Source organism: Lissotriton helveticus, chromosome 7 (assembly GCF_964261635.1).
Source record: "Lissotriton helveticus chromosome 7, aLisHel1.1, whole genome shotgun sequence".
NCBI lineage: Eukaryota > Metazoa > Chordata > Amphibia > Caudata > Salamandridae > Lissotriton > Lissotriton helveticus.
Window position 1 is genome coordinate 836,283,462 of NC_136068.1, and position 12,945 is coordinate 836,296,406.

The 12,945-nt window shown below is 44.0% G+C and overlaps 1 protein-coding gene across 1 annotated transcript in view; it reads right to left on the bottom strand.

Annotated features, from left to right (window-relative positions):
* LOC144769271 (electrogenic sodium bicarbonate cotransporter 1-like) overlaps nucleotides 1–12,945 on the bottom strand; it is a 584,697-nt gene that overhangs the window by 426,584 nt on the left and 145,168 nt on the right. Inside the window, exons 3-4 of the mRNA XM_078653329.1 lie at nucleotides 4,917–5,066; nucleotides 4,223–4,284 (exon numbers count right to left, since the gene is read on the bottom strand). Coding sequence (XP_078509455.1) covers nucleotides 4,223–4,284; nucleotides 4,917–5,066 — 212 coding nt within the window. The remainder of the gene's footprint in view (nucleotides 1–4,222; nucleotides 4,285–4,916; nucleotides 5,067–12,945) is intronic.

The following is a 12,945-nucleotide window of genomic DNA, read 5'->3' on the forward strand; positions in this document are numbered from 1 at the left end:
GGTCTGTGAGACCCCCCCTTATAATTAACAAGAGCCCCGGCACCTGGCACCGGGGCATAAATTAGCCCTTGTAGGGGGGTATTGTAGGCCCCCCTCCATTTTTCAATAAACATCAGCATGCCCCAGGACCTGAAGGACGCACTTATTTTTTCTCAATTTTTGCCACAAATTTGTGAATGTTCGTTATTTCACAGAAACGTTAAAAAATATATATATGCTTTGTTACCCTCTAAGGCCCCAGGACTAGGGCTTTAGGGCATTTGTACCCTGCACCATTTTTTCATGTTTTTGTTTTTGAACTCACAAGTATGCCATGTGCTCTCTGATGCAGGTCTCACTTTAAATGCTGAAAAGTGTAAGTTTCACGAAACCAAACTCAAATACTTTGGGCATATTTTCTCTGAAGGGGGAATACTCCTGACCCTGAAAAAGTACAATCGGTGTCATCCCCTTGTCCCCCGCAAGATGTAATCATGATGTGATCCTTCTTAGGCATGGCCAGCTACTGTTCCAGATACATTTGTGACTTTGCCACGGTAAGTGCTCCAATAGGAGACTTGACAGAGAAGAATATTCCCTTCCAGTGGTCCACTAAATGTGACCAAAGATTCAAGAAAATCAAACACACACTTGAAAATGCAACAGAAAGGGCTTACTTTGATCCAAAGTTAAATACTGCGATTGTAGTAGACGAAAGACCGGTATGGTTTGGCTCATTCCTTGCTTAACACAATGGACATCCAAATGGTCAGAGACAAATTGTGGCCTATGCCAGCAGAAGTCTATCTAAAGCTGAAGGTGCCTAATCTCTGCCAGAAAAACAGCCTGGCTGTAGTGTAGACTTGTGAACATGTTCATGTATTTCTATATAGAAAGCATTTCAACCTTGTCAGTGACCACCAGGCATTGCTCACCATTTTCAGAAAACTTAAAGCCAAGATGCCCCTTCACATCGAGAAGTGGGTGTTGTGATACCAAGAGTTTGATTACACTATTGTGCATAACCTGGGGTAGGATCGAAACCCCCCAGATTACTTCTCGCAAGGTCTTTTATAGCGTCACAGTGCAACATCTAAAACGGCTGAAGCATACATCAATTTCAAAGTAAAGTCTAGCACCCCTTAAGCGCTATCCATTGAGAAGAAACTTGCTGCTACGAACACAAACAGAGACGCTCACACTCAAGGACATAATTGCAATGCAATCGTGGAAAAAACACACTCTACCTCTCACAGATGACATTGAATATCAAAAATGTGCAGGAAGAACTTTCTGTTACTCAAGAAGGTATACTAAGAGGTTTGACAATTGTCATACCTGCAAGTCTGAGACAAGTTATTGAACTGGCACATGAAGGACATCGTGGCATTGTAGCCACCAAGACGGTCCTCAGAGATTGAGTGTGGTTTCCTCGCCTTGACGAACGAGTTGAGAAGGAACTAAGAACATGTCACCTGTGTGACTACTTATCCCCCAAGACAACTCAGCCTACGCTAAATATGTATGACCTTCCTAAACAAGCGGTAGAGAAAACTGAAGTTGATTTTTTTGGACGCTTAAACAATGGACATCTTCTCATGATAGTTATTGATGAATATTCATGTTTTCCCTTAGTGGAAGAAATATCATCTACCACCCATGACAAAGTCATGGAGCTGCTGGATGATATTTTTGCAGCGTGGAGTATTACCTCCATTCCCAAATCTGACAACAGTCCACCCTTCAATAGCAGAGAGTTTAAAGACTTTCTTACTTGCTTGAATGTCAAGCATCAGAAACGTACAACCCTCTGGCCACAGGCAAATGGCGTTTTAAAACGATTTATAGGCACTCTGAAGAAAGTGGTTCAGCGCACTGGGCTCGAAGGAATAGATCTCAGGTCAACCTTATGTCCAGCCCCTTGTGCCTATCGGTCAACTCCTCATTCTACAACAGGTGAAAGCTCACACACCTTGCTGTTTGCGAGAATCAATGGGACAAAGCTACTACAATGAACCACGAGCTGATGATAGACACTGATGAGATTCATGTCACAGACACTTCTCACAAAAGACCTTTGCAGATAAGCACAGATGCACTATGGACACGGTTTTTGAAGATGGGGACTGGGTCCTGTTCAAACAAAAACAGAAATGCAAGACTGATGCTCTGTTTGATGCTGATCCATTGTGAATCATGACAAATAAAAGACATATGATGACCACTCAACATCTCGGCAAGTCCATTACAAGAGACTAGTCACATTTCAAGCATCTGCCTTGATGTTCATTGGCTCCAGACCACACGAGTGAGACAAGTCCACCTGAGTGCTCAAGTCAAGCATCTGAGTCTACATCTATGATGCCAGATGAAAGTGCAACTCCTTCACATCGTAAGACTCAATCTGGAAGATTGGTGCAAGCACTTCGACAACTCATTAATGTATATATGTTGTCTGTACTTTTTATTTAACAAAGGGAAGATGTAGTGTTGTATGATCATCTGCAGCAGAACCCTTGTGGCCCTTGTCAGACTCCTTGCAAAGTTACTTAATCGGTTGGTAGGTGTCTGGGTGTGGTCAATAAATTTTACGACGTATTGCGTTCCGTTAATGGTTGCACGATACAGAATAAATTACGGCATCTCAGAGCTATGTGTGTGGTGTGGTCATTTGCATGCTCCAGAGCTGGAGTGGAAGCCACAATCGCTATCTTCAGGGTGATGGTCTCTGCCCCAGTGACAGACATGTTCACCATGTGGAATGTGAAATATTGTTGTAAAGGGACATGCAATAACTGAACAGTCATAACTAAATACCATTGTAGGAGTCTTCAACCCCTTATTTGAGGTGGTGGAGATATGTAACTCTACATCTAGATGTAAATCGCCACTCAGAAATGGTGCGAGTTATATCTAGGTGTAATAGTAAATGTACACCGGTTTCGTTGAAAAGGTTTCCCAGGATTGGTATTCTATGAATTTGGTTTTCTATGAGAACACAAACAACCACATCACCACAACAAAAGTGATGACATCATGGGGACAAGATGCGTCCTGCAACTTCCGTTTTCAGAGTCATTTTAGTACAATGGCAGCTGTGTTCAGTTCAGCAGGAACAATGATGCCTCAGCTTCCCAAGTGATTGGCTGGTTACAAGTGAACCTCTTCTTTATTGGTAAAGCTAACCACACGTGACAGAGTGGGTTCATGCACTTCTACTGTCATGTTCCCCCTTAATACTTTATATTTTTGTTTGGGCACTAGATGTGTCGTGCCTGATATTCTCTGAAAGCAAAAAACAACTAGCCCATAGAGGACAACAGGAAGAAATGAACAGGAAAACATATTTCCTTTCTCAGAATTCCCTCTGAAGAGATATCATTTATCTAGCATAATATAGTTGGAGAAAATGGTTCCTTCCAGCTCATTAATGAAATAGCATGGGTTCGCAGTGCTAGAGATGTGGGCTACAAGTGACTAAGGGGGGGGTCACTCTGACTTTGGTGGATGATGGACATCTGCCAAAAATTGGTGACTGCCTCGTCCACCAAACTTTGCTTTCGTTCGCCCCATTTTAGTTGGATGAATCACAAGGTTTCCCGAGATGGAGGCTCAACTGACTCAGCTTCTGCTACAGGGCCACTGATCAGTGTTTGTCAGAAGGTCCTCACTGTTTAGGCTGTCCTTCCAATGTAAATTCTTTCTGTTCAGGATCACAAAGAAAATCCTGACGGTCTTGAACAGGAAAAAACACAAATGACTCTGAAGGCATTTAGAAAACCGCCCAGCACATCAAGGCCATTTGTTTTTTGTTTTTCATTAGCGAACCACTGCTTTAGGAGTTCGTTAGTGAAATACAACAACAAAAAATTGCTGAGTGGGCAAAAAACAAAAACGGTGAATCCTCCACAAAGTACTCCGACTTCAAAGCAACTGCTGCACAAGTAACTTCATTGAAGGCTTTAGAGATTAGTCTCTATAACTATGGAGGATGCCTTCCTCTAGCAGCATGCAGGCCCCCAGTCACCACTGACATAATGGGCTGGCAAGCAGCCCTCTATTCTCTAAATGGCCCGTAAAACTCCAATAAATCTTTATAGTCAAAAACACTTTTGCTCTTTGTCTATCTTTCAAACAACTCACCCAGCAGTGCCCATATTTTGCATGATTAAAATTTGAGTGCAAGCATGTTTTTCAAACCAACATTCAGCTACATCAGTAATAACTTTTGATTCTTTCTTACCTGTTCTTGAAGTGGACTATCCGAAAGTTCCAGAGCAGATCCTTTCTTTGTTGCTCTTTTGGCTGCAGGGAAAGATAATTCATATTTATCTCAATTACTCACTACATTAGTTATTATATGTTGTGATATTACTAGAGTTCACACAAAGAACCCACCGATTTGCCTCAGTTTGTAAAAACTTTAGTTGAGTTCATCAAGGGACAGAGGGCCTTTAACCAGGCCAGATTTTTTATGATAGCCACTGAGTATGTAAATGACTTCAGTTGATAGTCATTTTATGTAAATGTGTCTTACATGGATGCTTTGAAATTCTGGCAAGAATCTGGTCTTTCTGGGTATACTTGGGACAACTCATTAAAATTAATCAAAACTTATCTACATTTAGAGAGAAGAGTTAACATTAACATACATTTTCCCTAAAGGAGCCCTTTTCTAGACACTTCTCTTATGTGGTGGACTAGCACTTTGTCAACTGACAGCAATCACCACCCTACTATTAAAACCCCTTGTGCTGAGTGAGGATTTAGGACAGTGAAAGTTTGGATCTTGACTAAGGATCATAAATAGTGCATGGTCTTTTTCTTCCTTGCTCCAGTTTTCTTTCATCTTCTGCCTCTTTTGTGTATCGTAACACATCACATTTATGTCTGGAATGGGAAACATGTGCAATGTTCACTGGAAGTTTACCACTTACCACAACAAGAACAATTTCCAGATCTGGCTAACATTCGATGACGGGGCTTTGCAATCAGGTGCAGGTGTCTTCGGAGAAGAATATTCACAACTTTTTCCTTCTGCTCTGGAGTTAAGGTGTTGTTGGTAATCTGAACATTGGCAGCAGTTTCTTAAGAGACACAAACAAATACTTATGTTACTTTGGAATCAAGAATTCACCCTCTTCTTAAGGCACACAAATAATTGTACGGTTACATTGTAATCAAGATTTCATCAATACGTTGAAATCAACTGAAGACCTACAAACGGCTGTATAAAAGAATAACACCCAAATATTTTCATAAGTACATAATTATGCTCTCTGTCTTTCGCTCTGCTTTCTCTCACACACAGTTAGGCTCTTTCATCTCTCTTTCTTATTCTCTTTCATTCCCTTTTGGAGTTGGTCAAACACTTCAGTATCAAAATACACTGCTCCTGTTCTCAATCATGACATAAAGTGACATAACAAATAAAATGACTGATTTCCTCACCAATGACACAATCAGTGACATCACCCCCTTTGGGCTTATGTGTGTGCCATATGGCACTTTGAAAATTACACTTTTATGCATTTTTCAAAGTATTTGCAAATTACCATCAACTTGCAGTTGATAGAAATTAGCACTTCCTAAATGCAAAGTTGCATTTAGGAAAGACTTGATGCATCCCAAATAAGGAATCACAATTTGCGATTCCCTAACGGCATTCACAATTAAGGGAATAACAAAAAATTGCAATTTCCCTAATTGCGAATTGCAACATAGGCACATGCATCTAAAAAGGCCATTTTGTGATCGCAAACAGACACATTTTGTGATTTGCACTATTTGCAATCGCAAAATGGTTTGATGCATGTGCCCTTATATGTATTATTTGGTGAAACGAAAAATCTCAGTGAGTTTAAAAGTTCACTTTTAACACTTATGTATTCACTAGTTGATAACGTCTCCCACAAGCTGTTGCTTTATCAATTCACTGTTTCAGAAGTATTTAATGGATATATATATATATATATATATATATATATATTACCTACTGGCGATCGCCAGTAGGTAGTTATAGTTAGGATTGGCTACCATAGGAAATCCGCAACATTCTATTGGGAATAACTCTGGAGCCGGTTGAGGAATTTGTGTGTAATTTTCCAAAATTTTGGCCAGCTCCGCTGCGCTCCTTCCCTCAATGTTTCGGGGGTATTCGTGAAGTGGGGGCTGAGAAAAAAGGGGGTCCCAAAACGTGTTTTCCCCATGTTAATTTCCATAGGACGGTCTGACAAGTCTACAGCCCGAACCGCTGAACGGAATTACGCCAAACTTGGCAAAATTGTAGGGACTGGTACGCAGATGTGCCTTTGTCATATTTGGTGAAAATTGCTCCAGTGGTTTTCTCGAAAATTAACTTAAAAAACACATATATATCTGTAGGCGCGCTCCGAGCGCTCACCGGTACGCGTACCGGGGAGCGCACCCGGCGCGCTACGGGAGTGCGCGAGCGGAAAGCTGATTGGCTGTCGGGTGTCTGTCAACATTCTAAACAGTCCGGAGAGTCCGCCATCTTGTGTCTCGGTAGAATCGAGACACAAGAGGTGAAAAATGAAAGGGGAATATAATTAAAAGGGGGTAGAGTAAACACCCCCTGACCCTCTAGGTTTTCTGAGGGGGGCCTAGAAGGACCCTGAAGGGCAAAAAAAAGTTTTAAAAAAAAAATTCGCGGGGTAAGCGCTGGGTGCGTTCCCGGGTACGCTCTCCGGTACGCGCACCCTGAGTGCACCCGGAGAAAAACAGTGTAAAAAAATAGAGTAAAAAAAATAATGTAGAGTGTTTAGAGGAAAGTGATGCATTGCTGGAATGTGTCACAAAAATGATGAAACTCCAGCAATGCATCCTTTCACATGGGGCCAGTCCCATGTGAAAGGGCCTGCGTCAGTCTTACGGCTGCTGTTAGGCAGGCGCAAGATTTGGACGCAACAGCGTCATAAAAATGACGCAGTGATATCTTTTAGATGTCACTGCGTCACTTCTACGATCCTTCCTTATGTCAATATGCCCCTTTGCATACATTACAGCTGGCGCAGGTATAATGTGGCGCAGGGGTTTACAAAGTGACGCATCTACCTAGATGCGTCACTTTGTAAATATGACTCAACAAGGTGTATTTTTTACAGGACTGGTGCATCACAAAAAGTGACGCATCGGTGGCGTAAAAGTGACGCATGGCCTCATAAATGAGGCCTTCAGTCTTTTACTCATGCGTCATATTTAATTTATAACGCATTATGTCGCAAGTACTTACAGATACGTCAGTATTTCTGACGTATCTGTAAGCGCAAAAGTGATGCATTGCTGGAGTGTGTCACAAAAGTGACACAACTCCAGCAATGCATCCTTTCACATGGGGCCAGGCCCATGTGAAAGGGCTTGCATCAGTTTTACGCCTGCTGTGAGGCAGGTGCAAAAATGAGGCCTTCAGTCTTCTACTCTTATTTTTTCTTTCACTTTCTCTGTTTCTTCGCTGCCTTACTTACGTGGTCTCACACTTACTTGTCTTTATCCAGTCTGTATCTCCACTCTTTCCAAAACATCACTGCTCTTTTCTTACCCTTCCACACCCCCGTTCCTTTAGTACATTTTCTTCGCATATCCACATTCCCCCATGTTCACTCTCCTTCTCCTCACTCTCCTTCCCCACACTCACCTTCTTTCAGTCCCCCTACTTCACTTCCCTTCACCTCTCGTCCCTTTCTGTGCTTTCTCACTCATTTTCCTCTCTTTTATCAATGCACTCCACTTCACTTACTCTTTTTCATTTTTTTAAGAACACAGCTCTTTGATGAGAATTGGAGGTAGTTCTGAAAATAACTTATTTTTTCTTCTTTTTTCCTTTTTTTTAGAACAAAAACAAAAACAGGGAATGGGAAACTGCTCAACAGTAAGGGTGGGCGGCCAGATACGCTCCGTGCACGGAGTGCACGTAGTGCCGTCTCCTACGCATTTTGCGTAGCGGGCGTAGCCAGGCGGCCCTACGCGCGCTCCGCAGACGGTGCGTAGCCGGCCGCCACCCGCCTCCCTCCCGCCCTCCCTAAATACATAAATAAAAGGATAGAAAGCTTTTAAAAACACTTACCTTGTCTGCCGCGTCCCCGGGGCTCCCTCTCGCCGTCCCTGGATTTGCGCCGCCATTTCGGATACTAATGCGCATGCGCGGGCGGCCGCGCATGCGCATTTCTCATGAGAAATGCGCATGCGCGGGCGCCCGCGCATGCGCATTAGTATCTGAATCGGTGGCGGCGCGAATCGCGGGACGGCGAGAGGGAGCCCCGGGGACCCGGCAGACAAGGTAAGTGTTTTTAAAAGCTTTCTATCCTTTTATTTATGTATTTAGGGAGGGCGGGAGGGAGGCGGGCGGCGCGGAGTGGGGCTACGCGGAGTGCCCGGGTGGGCGTAGTTTTGCGCCCACTTTGCATAGCTCCGCGGAGCCCCACTCCGCACACTACGCCCAGGGTTACTCAACAGGAGCAAAAAAACAAAACAAAATTAGGGCTGGGAACGGCAGCGATGATTATCCAATGCTCGAACCATGAGCAGAACACTTTGTTCTGCATAGCAAATTAGCTGATCGCAATATCTGCATTTAATAACGCCTTTATTAAAAGCAGGCTGAATGTTAGGAATCAGCTCTTGTGATTGCTCCCTCCCTGATGCAGTTTGTCCTCTGGTTGAAGTAGAGGCCCCATCACTGGGAGCCTCTCGTGCCAGAGCCCTGACACTCTCCCGGGCAAAGTTCTGGGGGTGCCTCTTCTCGACGTGGCGAATCATGGTGGAGTTCCCAAAACTGTCTTTTTTCCTGGGGTCACCACATGAAAGAATAGTATGGCATATCTTGCATTCCACTTTTGGAGCATTTACTTTCTTCTCACCTTCTGGAATGCTGAAAAACTTCCAGATGAAGTGCTCCTTAATTTTTGGCTGAGGAGGGTCCTCGTTGAGAAACTCATCAGAGTCACTGCTCCTTGGTGCTCTTGCAGCCATTCTTTCCAAAGAATTGAAGAGGAGAAAAAGGGAACAAGTCTTGCTCTCTCCAAAGTGAAAGAGGTAGTGAAGGAAATGGGTGGGGTTTTCATTACTTGTTAAAAAAACTGTTAGCAACCAATGAAAAGAGTTATTTTAAGGTCACATGACTTGGCACACTTACGCTGCGCGAACCGGAGCGCTTCCGGGGGCGTTTACGCGGCGCGAACGTAGGCGCTTCCGGGGGCGCTTACGCGGCGCGAACGTAGGCGCTTCCGGGGGCGCTTACGCGGCGCACCTGATTGACGTTTTGGTAGCTTTACGGAAATGCAAAATCGTTTTCATTTCGTAAATCAAAAATACTGCTTTTATAAGTATGGTACTATGGGCCAGATGTAGGAGCCCTAATACCGGTCGGAAACGGCCAATTTCGGCCGTTTCAATCGGCCGTTCCCGACCGGTATTAGGGTTTTCAGATGTAGGGGGCTTAAAATTACAGAATCGGTATATGTACCGATTCGGTAAAATTACCGATTCGGTAAATATACCGATTCTGTAATTACAAATGTAGGTGGCACACTTTACAGTGCCACAGGCCCTTAAGAGTCGGTATTTTACCACACAATCCTATTGTGTGGTAAAATACCGAATTCAGGTGTGCATGCACATCTGTGCATGCACACCTGTGCAATGTGACACACAGACATGCCCTTAGGGCATGTATGTGTGCCACATGTCACACAAGCCTGTACTTGGGGTGCTAGAGGGTGTCAAAGTGACACCCCCTGCACCCTTGCAGGATTTGGTATTTACCGATTCTGTAAATACAGAATCGGTATTTCCCATTTATTCCTATGGGCTTCAAAGCCCATAGGAATCAATGGGAAATACCGATTCTGTATTTACAGAATCGGTAAATACCGAATTTTACAGATTCGGTAATTCAGATTTTAAAATTACCTACATCTGCCCCCTTCCCATTTACAGACTCTTTTTTTTATATATTTATTTTTATTAATTATAACACAAGAGAAGAAATGTACATATCGGGTGTCATTTGGAGGAACATATTGTGATGGCGAACGGGCAAATGATTTGAGGAAATACACAACAGTTATAGGCATCTGAAAGTCAACAATGCCAGCTTATTGCTGGGGCTAAACAATACGGTACAGATAACCTCAAGCAAACAACATCGGAACCCGCCCGCCCAAAAGACAGGATATTAAAATCTAACATTCGACACCCAGATATGAGGAACTAAGCGGCTCAGGATAATATGCCACATCTCTTGTGAAGAAGGGAAAAGGGAAAAAGAAAGGCCATAGAACATAATAAAGGAAAAAAAAAAAAAACCTCAGCCCCCCCACCCTGCAGCCCTGCAGATGGCTAAGACCTAACCCCACTAGCAGCGTGCCTGTCGCCCACTAAACTAAACCCCAAGGAGGGGAAAAGATGGAGGAGGAAATGTCATACAATACAATACGAGCTCCCGGATTCCTCCCCCCCGCCAAAAGCAGACAGCCCCTACCGTCGTACAAAGCGAATTAAAGCAGACTAATAAGCAAACAGATAGGGGAGTCACAGAGAAAGAGAAGACCTTCCCGCCCAACCCCCGGCACAACAGAGGCAGCAAATCCCTTATCAAACATAGCCATTGTACCAAACCCAGACAACCAGACTTCCATCTGGCCCCTACGCTCACAGACACCACCCAGCAGAGCCAAAAGATAGTCACTGTACCAAACTCAGACAGTCAAATTCAGCCCTGGCCCTTACGATCCATCGCACAAACCCCATCCGGTAGGACCGACATAGAAGCAAAAGAGTCAAAACGTTGTAAAAAAAGAAGACCAATACTGCCGGAAAGGGTCAAAAAATGTTAAGTCTCGAAGTCCCCCAGATACACGAAAGTCAGTCAAAAAAGTATGAAAGGAAGCCTCCAGAAGCGAAGGAAAAGATGAGTCCTGCGCGGGCGATGACTCTGTCGATCGTGCTGGTTGTTCAAGGGCTCCGGCAACGTACCGCTGCACTCGTGCATAGACAAATGGCACCAGGTCTTTATTATGTTCGGGGTTCTCCTCTCAAGTTAGAGCAAGCTTCGCGGGGGTCACCGTATGTTGCAGGTCTGACACAGGGCTGGAGTCCGGTCTCAAACACACTGTCTCGATGCTTACGGCCAATTTGTAGAAGATAGCCTCCATTTGCAAGTGAAGAGCCCCGATGGCGGCCAATACGGTCCCCAGTGATGGCCCACACATCGTCCGATCCATCGCTGCTTGCACGATAACAGAGCAGGTCCTTAACCCCGGAGGCCGGCTACTCCGGGGAAACAAACAGGAGCGGGATGGACGGAAGCGACGGGCGACTTGTAGGCTTGGCGCTCTTTACACTGTTGCCGCGAGCGGGGGCCCCACCCGCGGACCCCGCGGGACGCTACAGGGTCCCCGGGACCTGGCCCCCCACCCACCTCAGCAAACACATCTCGTTGCCGTCTGTCTAGTATTCGCCGGGACCAGAAACCACCACCAGGATCGAAGAATACATTTCACTCCGATGAGACCGGACTCCACCAGGTACCCGCGGCCGATGTTGTTCAACTGAAACCCGGATGGGTCAGTACTCGAGGCCCCGGCTTACACACTGGAGTAGGCCCGAAAATGAAAGACGGTGTAACTTCGTCAATCAGAGCGAGAAAAACTCCAGGATTGCCCCCCTGGGCTCAGCAACGATTCAGACACCCGGGAGTCGGGCGGGACGGTCAGGATTAATTGCAGGATAGGTCCGCCAGCGACGGAGGTCGACGGAGCCGGGAGCTTATGCGGCCATCTTGGTTGCTAGCGTAGCTCCTCCTCCCATTTACAGACTCTTAAATACCGAATCGGTAAAATTCGGTATTTAAGAGTGTGTAAATGGGAATTACCTACATCTAGCCCTAAATGTCTTGCATTATTATTTACTTTTCATACATATTTTTTTTAACGAACGCAGAAATAGCGCTCTCGGTGCGCTCTCAGGAGAGCTTACCGGTGCGCGCACCCCGAGCGCACCAGGAAAAAAAAAAATCTATATATATATATTGAACAAATAATTAAAAAAAAAAAATATAATTAATTGTTGTAAAAAACAGCTAATAAAAAAATCGTAGGTTACAAAGTCGATATACAAAGGAATTAGCTTTTAAAAAAACTATGAAATTCACTGAAAAAACCATAGGTTTCACAAACGTTATAGTTAGGAATTAGTTTTTAAAAAACCTTTGAAATTCACTAAAAACACCATAGGTTTCACAATCGTTATAGTTAGGAAGTAGCATTTACAAAACCTTTGAAATTCACTGAAAAAAACATAGGTTTCACACTTGTTATAGTTAGGAATTAGCATTTAAAAAACCTTTGAAATTCACTGAAAAAACCATAGGTTTCACACCAGTTATAGTTAGCTGAACATTTTACTCATACAAAACCATTGAAATTCCCACGTTATAGTTAGTTGGACTCACTATAACTTGCGCGCCCGCAATCCACTGCTGATGATGTCACATATTACATCATTCATGACATGGTCAGTGACATCACTGATGACATCACTGATGACATCTCAAATGACATCACTGATGACATCACTGATGACATCTCAAATGACATCACTGATGACATCACTGATGACATCATGCAGTTACTGTGTGTTTCTGTAAAGTTTAAATATGTTTTACATATTCAATAATGAGTGTATGTATGAGTGTCTGGATAATGGATTTAGTAGGTGCGTGACTGACTGTATGAGTGGGAGATTAAATGTGTCTTACTGAATGCATGGGTTAGTGACTAAACTGTCTGAATGTGTGCATTATTATGTCTGTTGTTGTGTAAGCTGCTGCATGTGTTGATCAGTAGCTATATGAGTGGCTATATGGGTTATTGATTGGTTGCCCAAGTATTTGTATGTGAGGCTGAGTGTGTGTGTGGGTGCCTGGGAGGTGTGTGACTCTGTGCATAG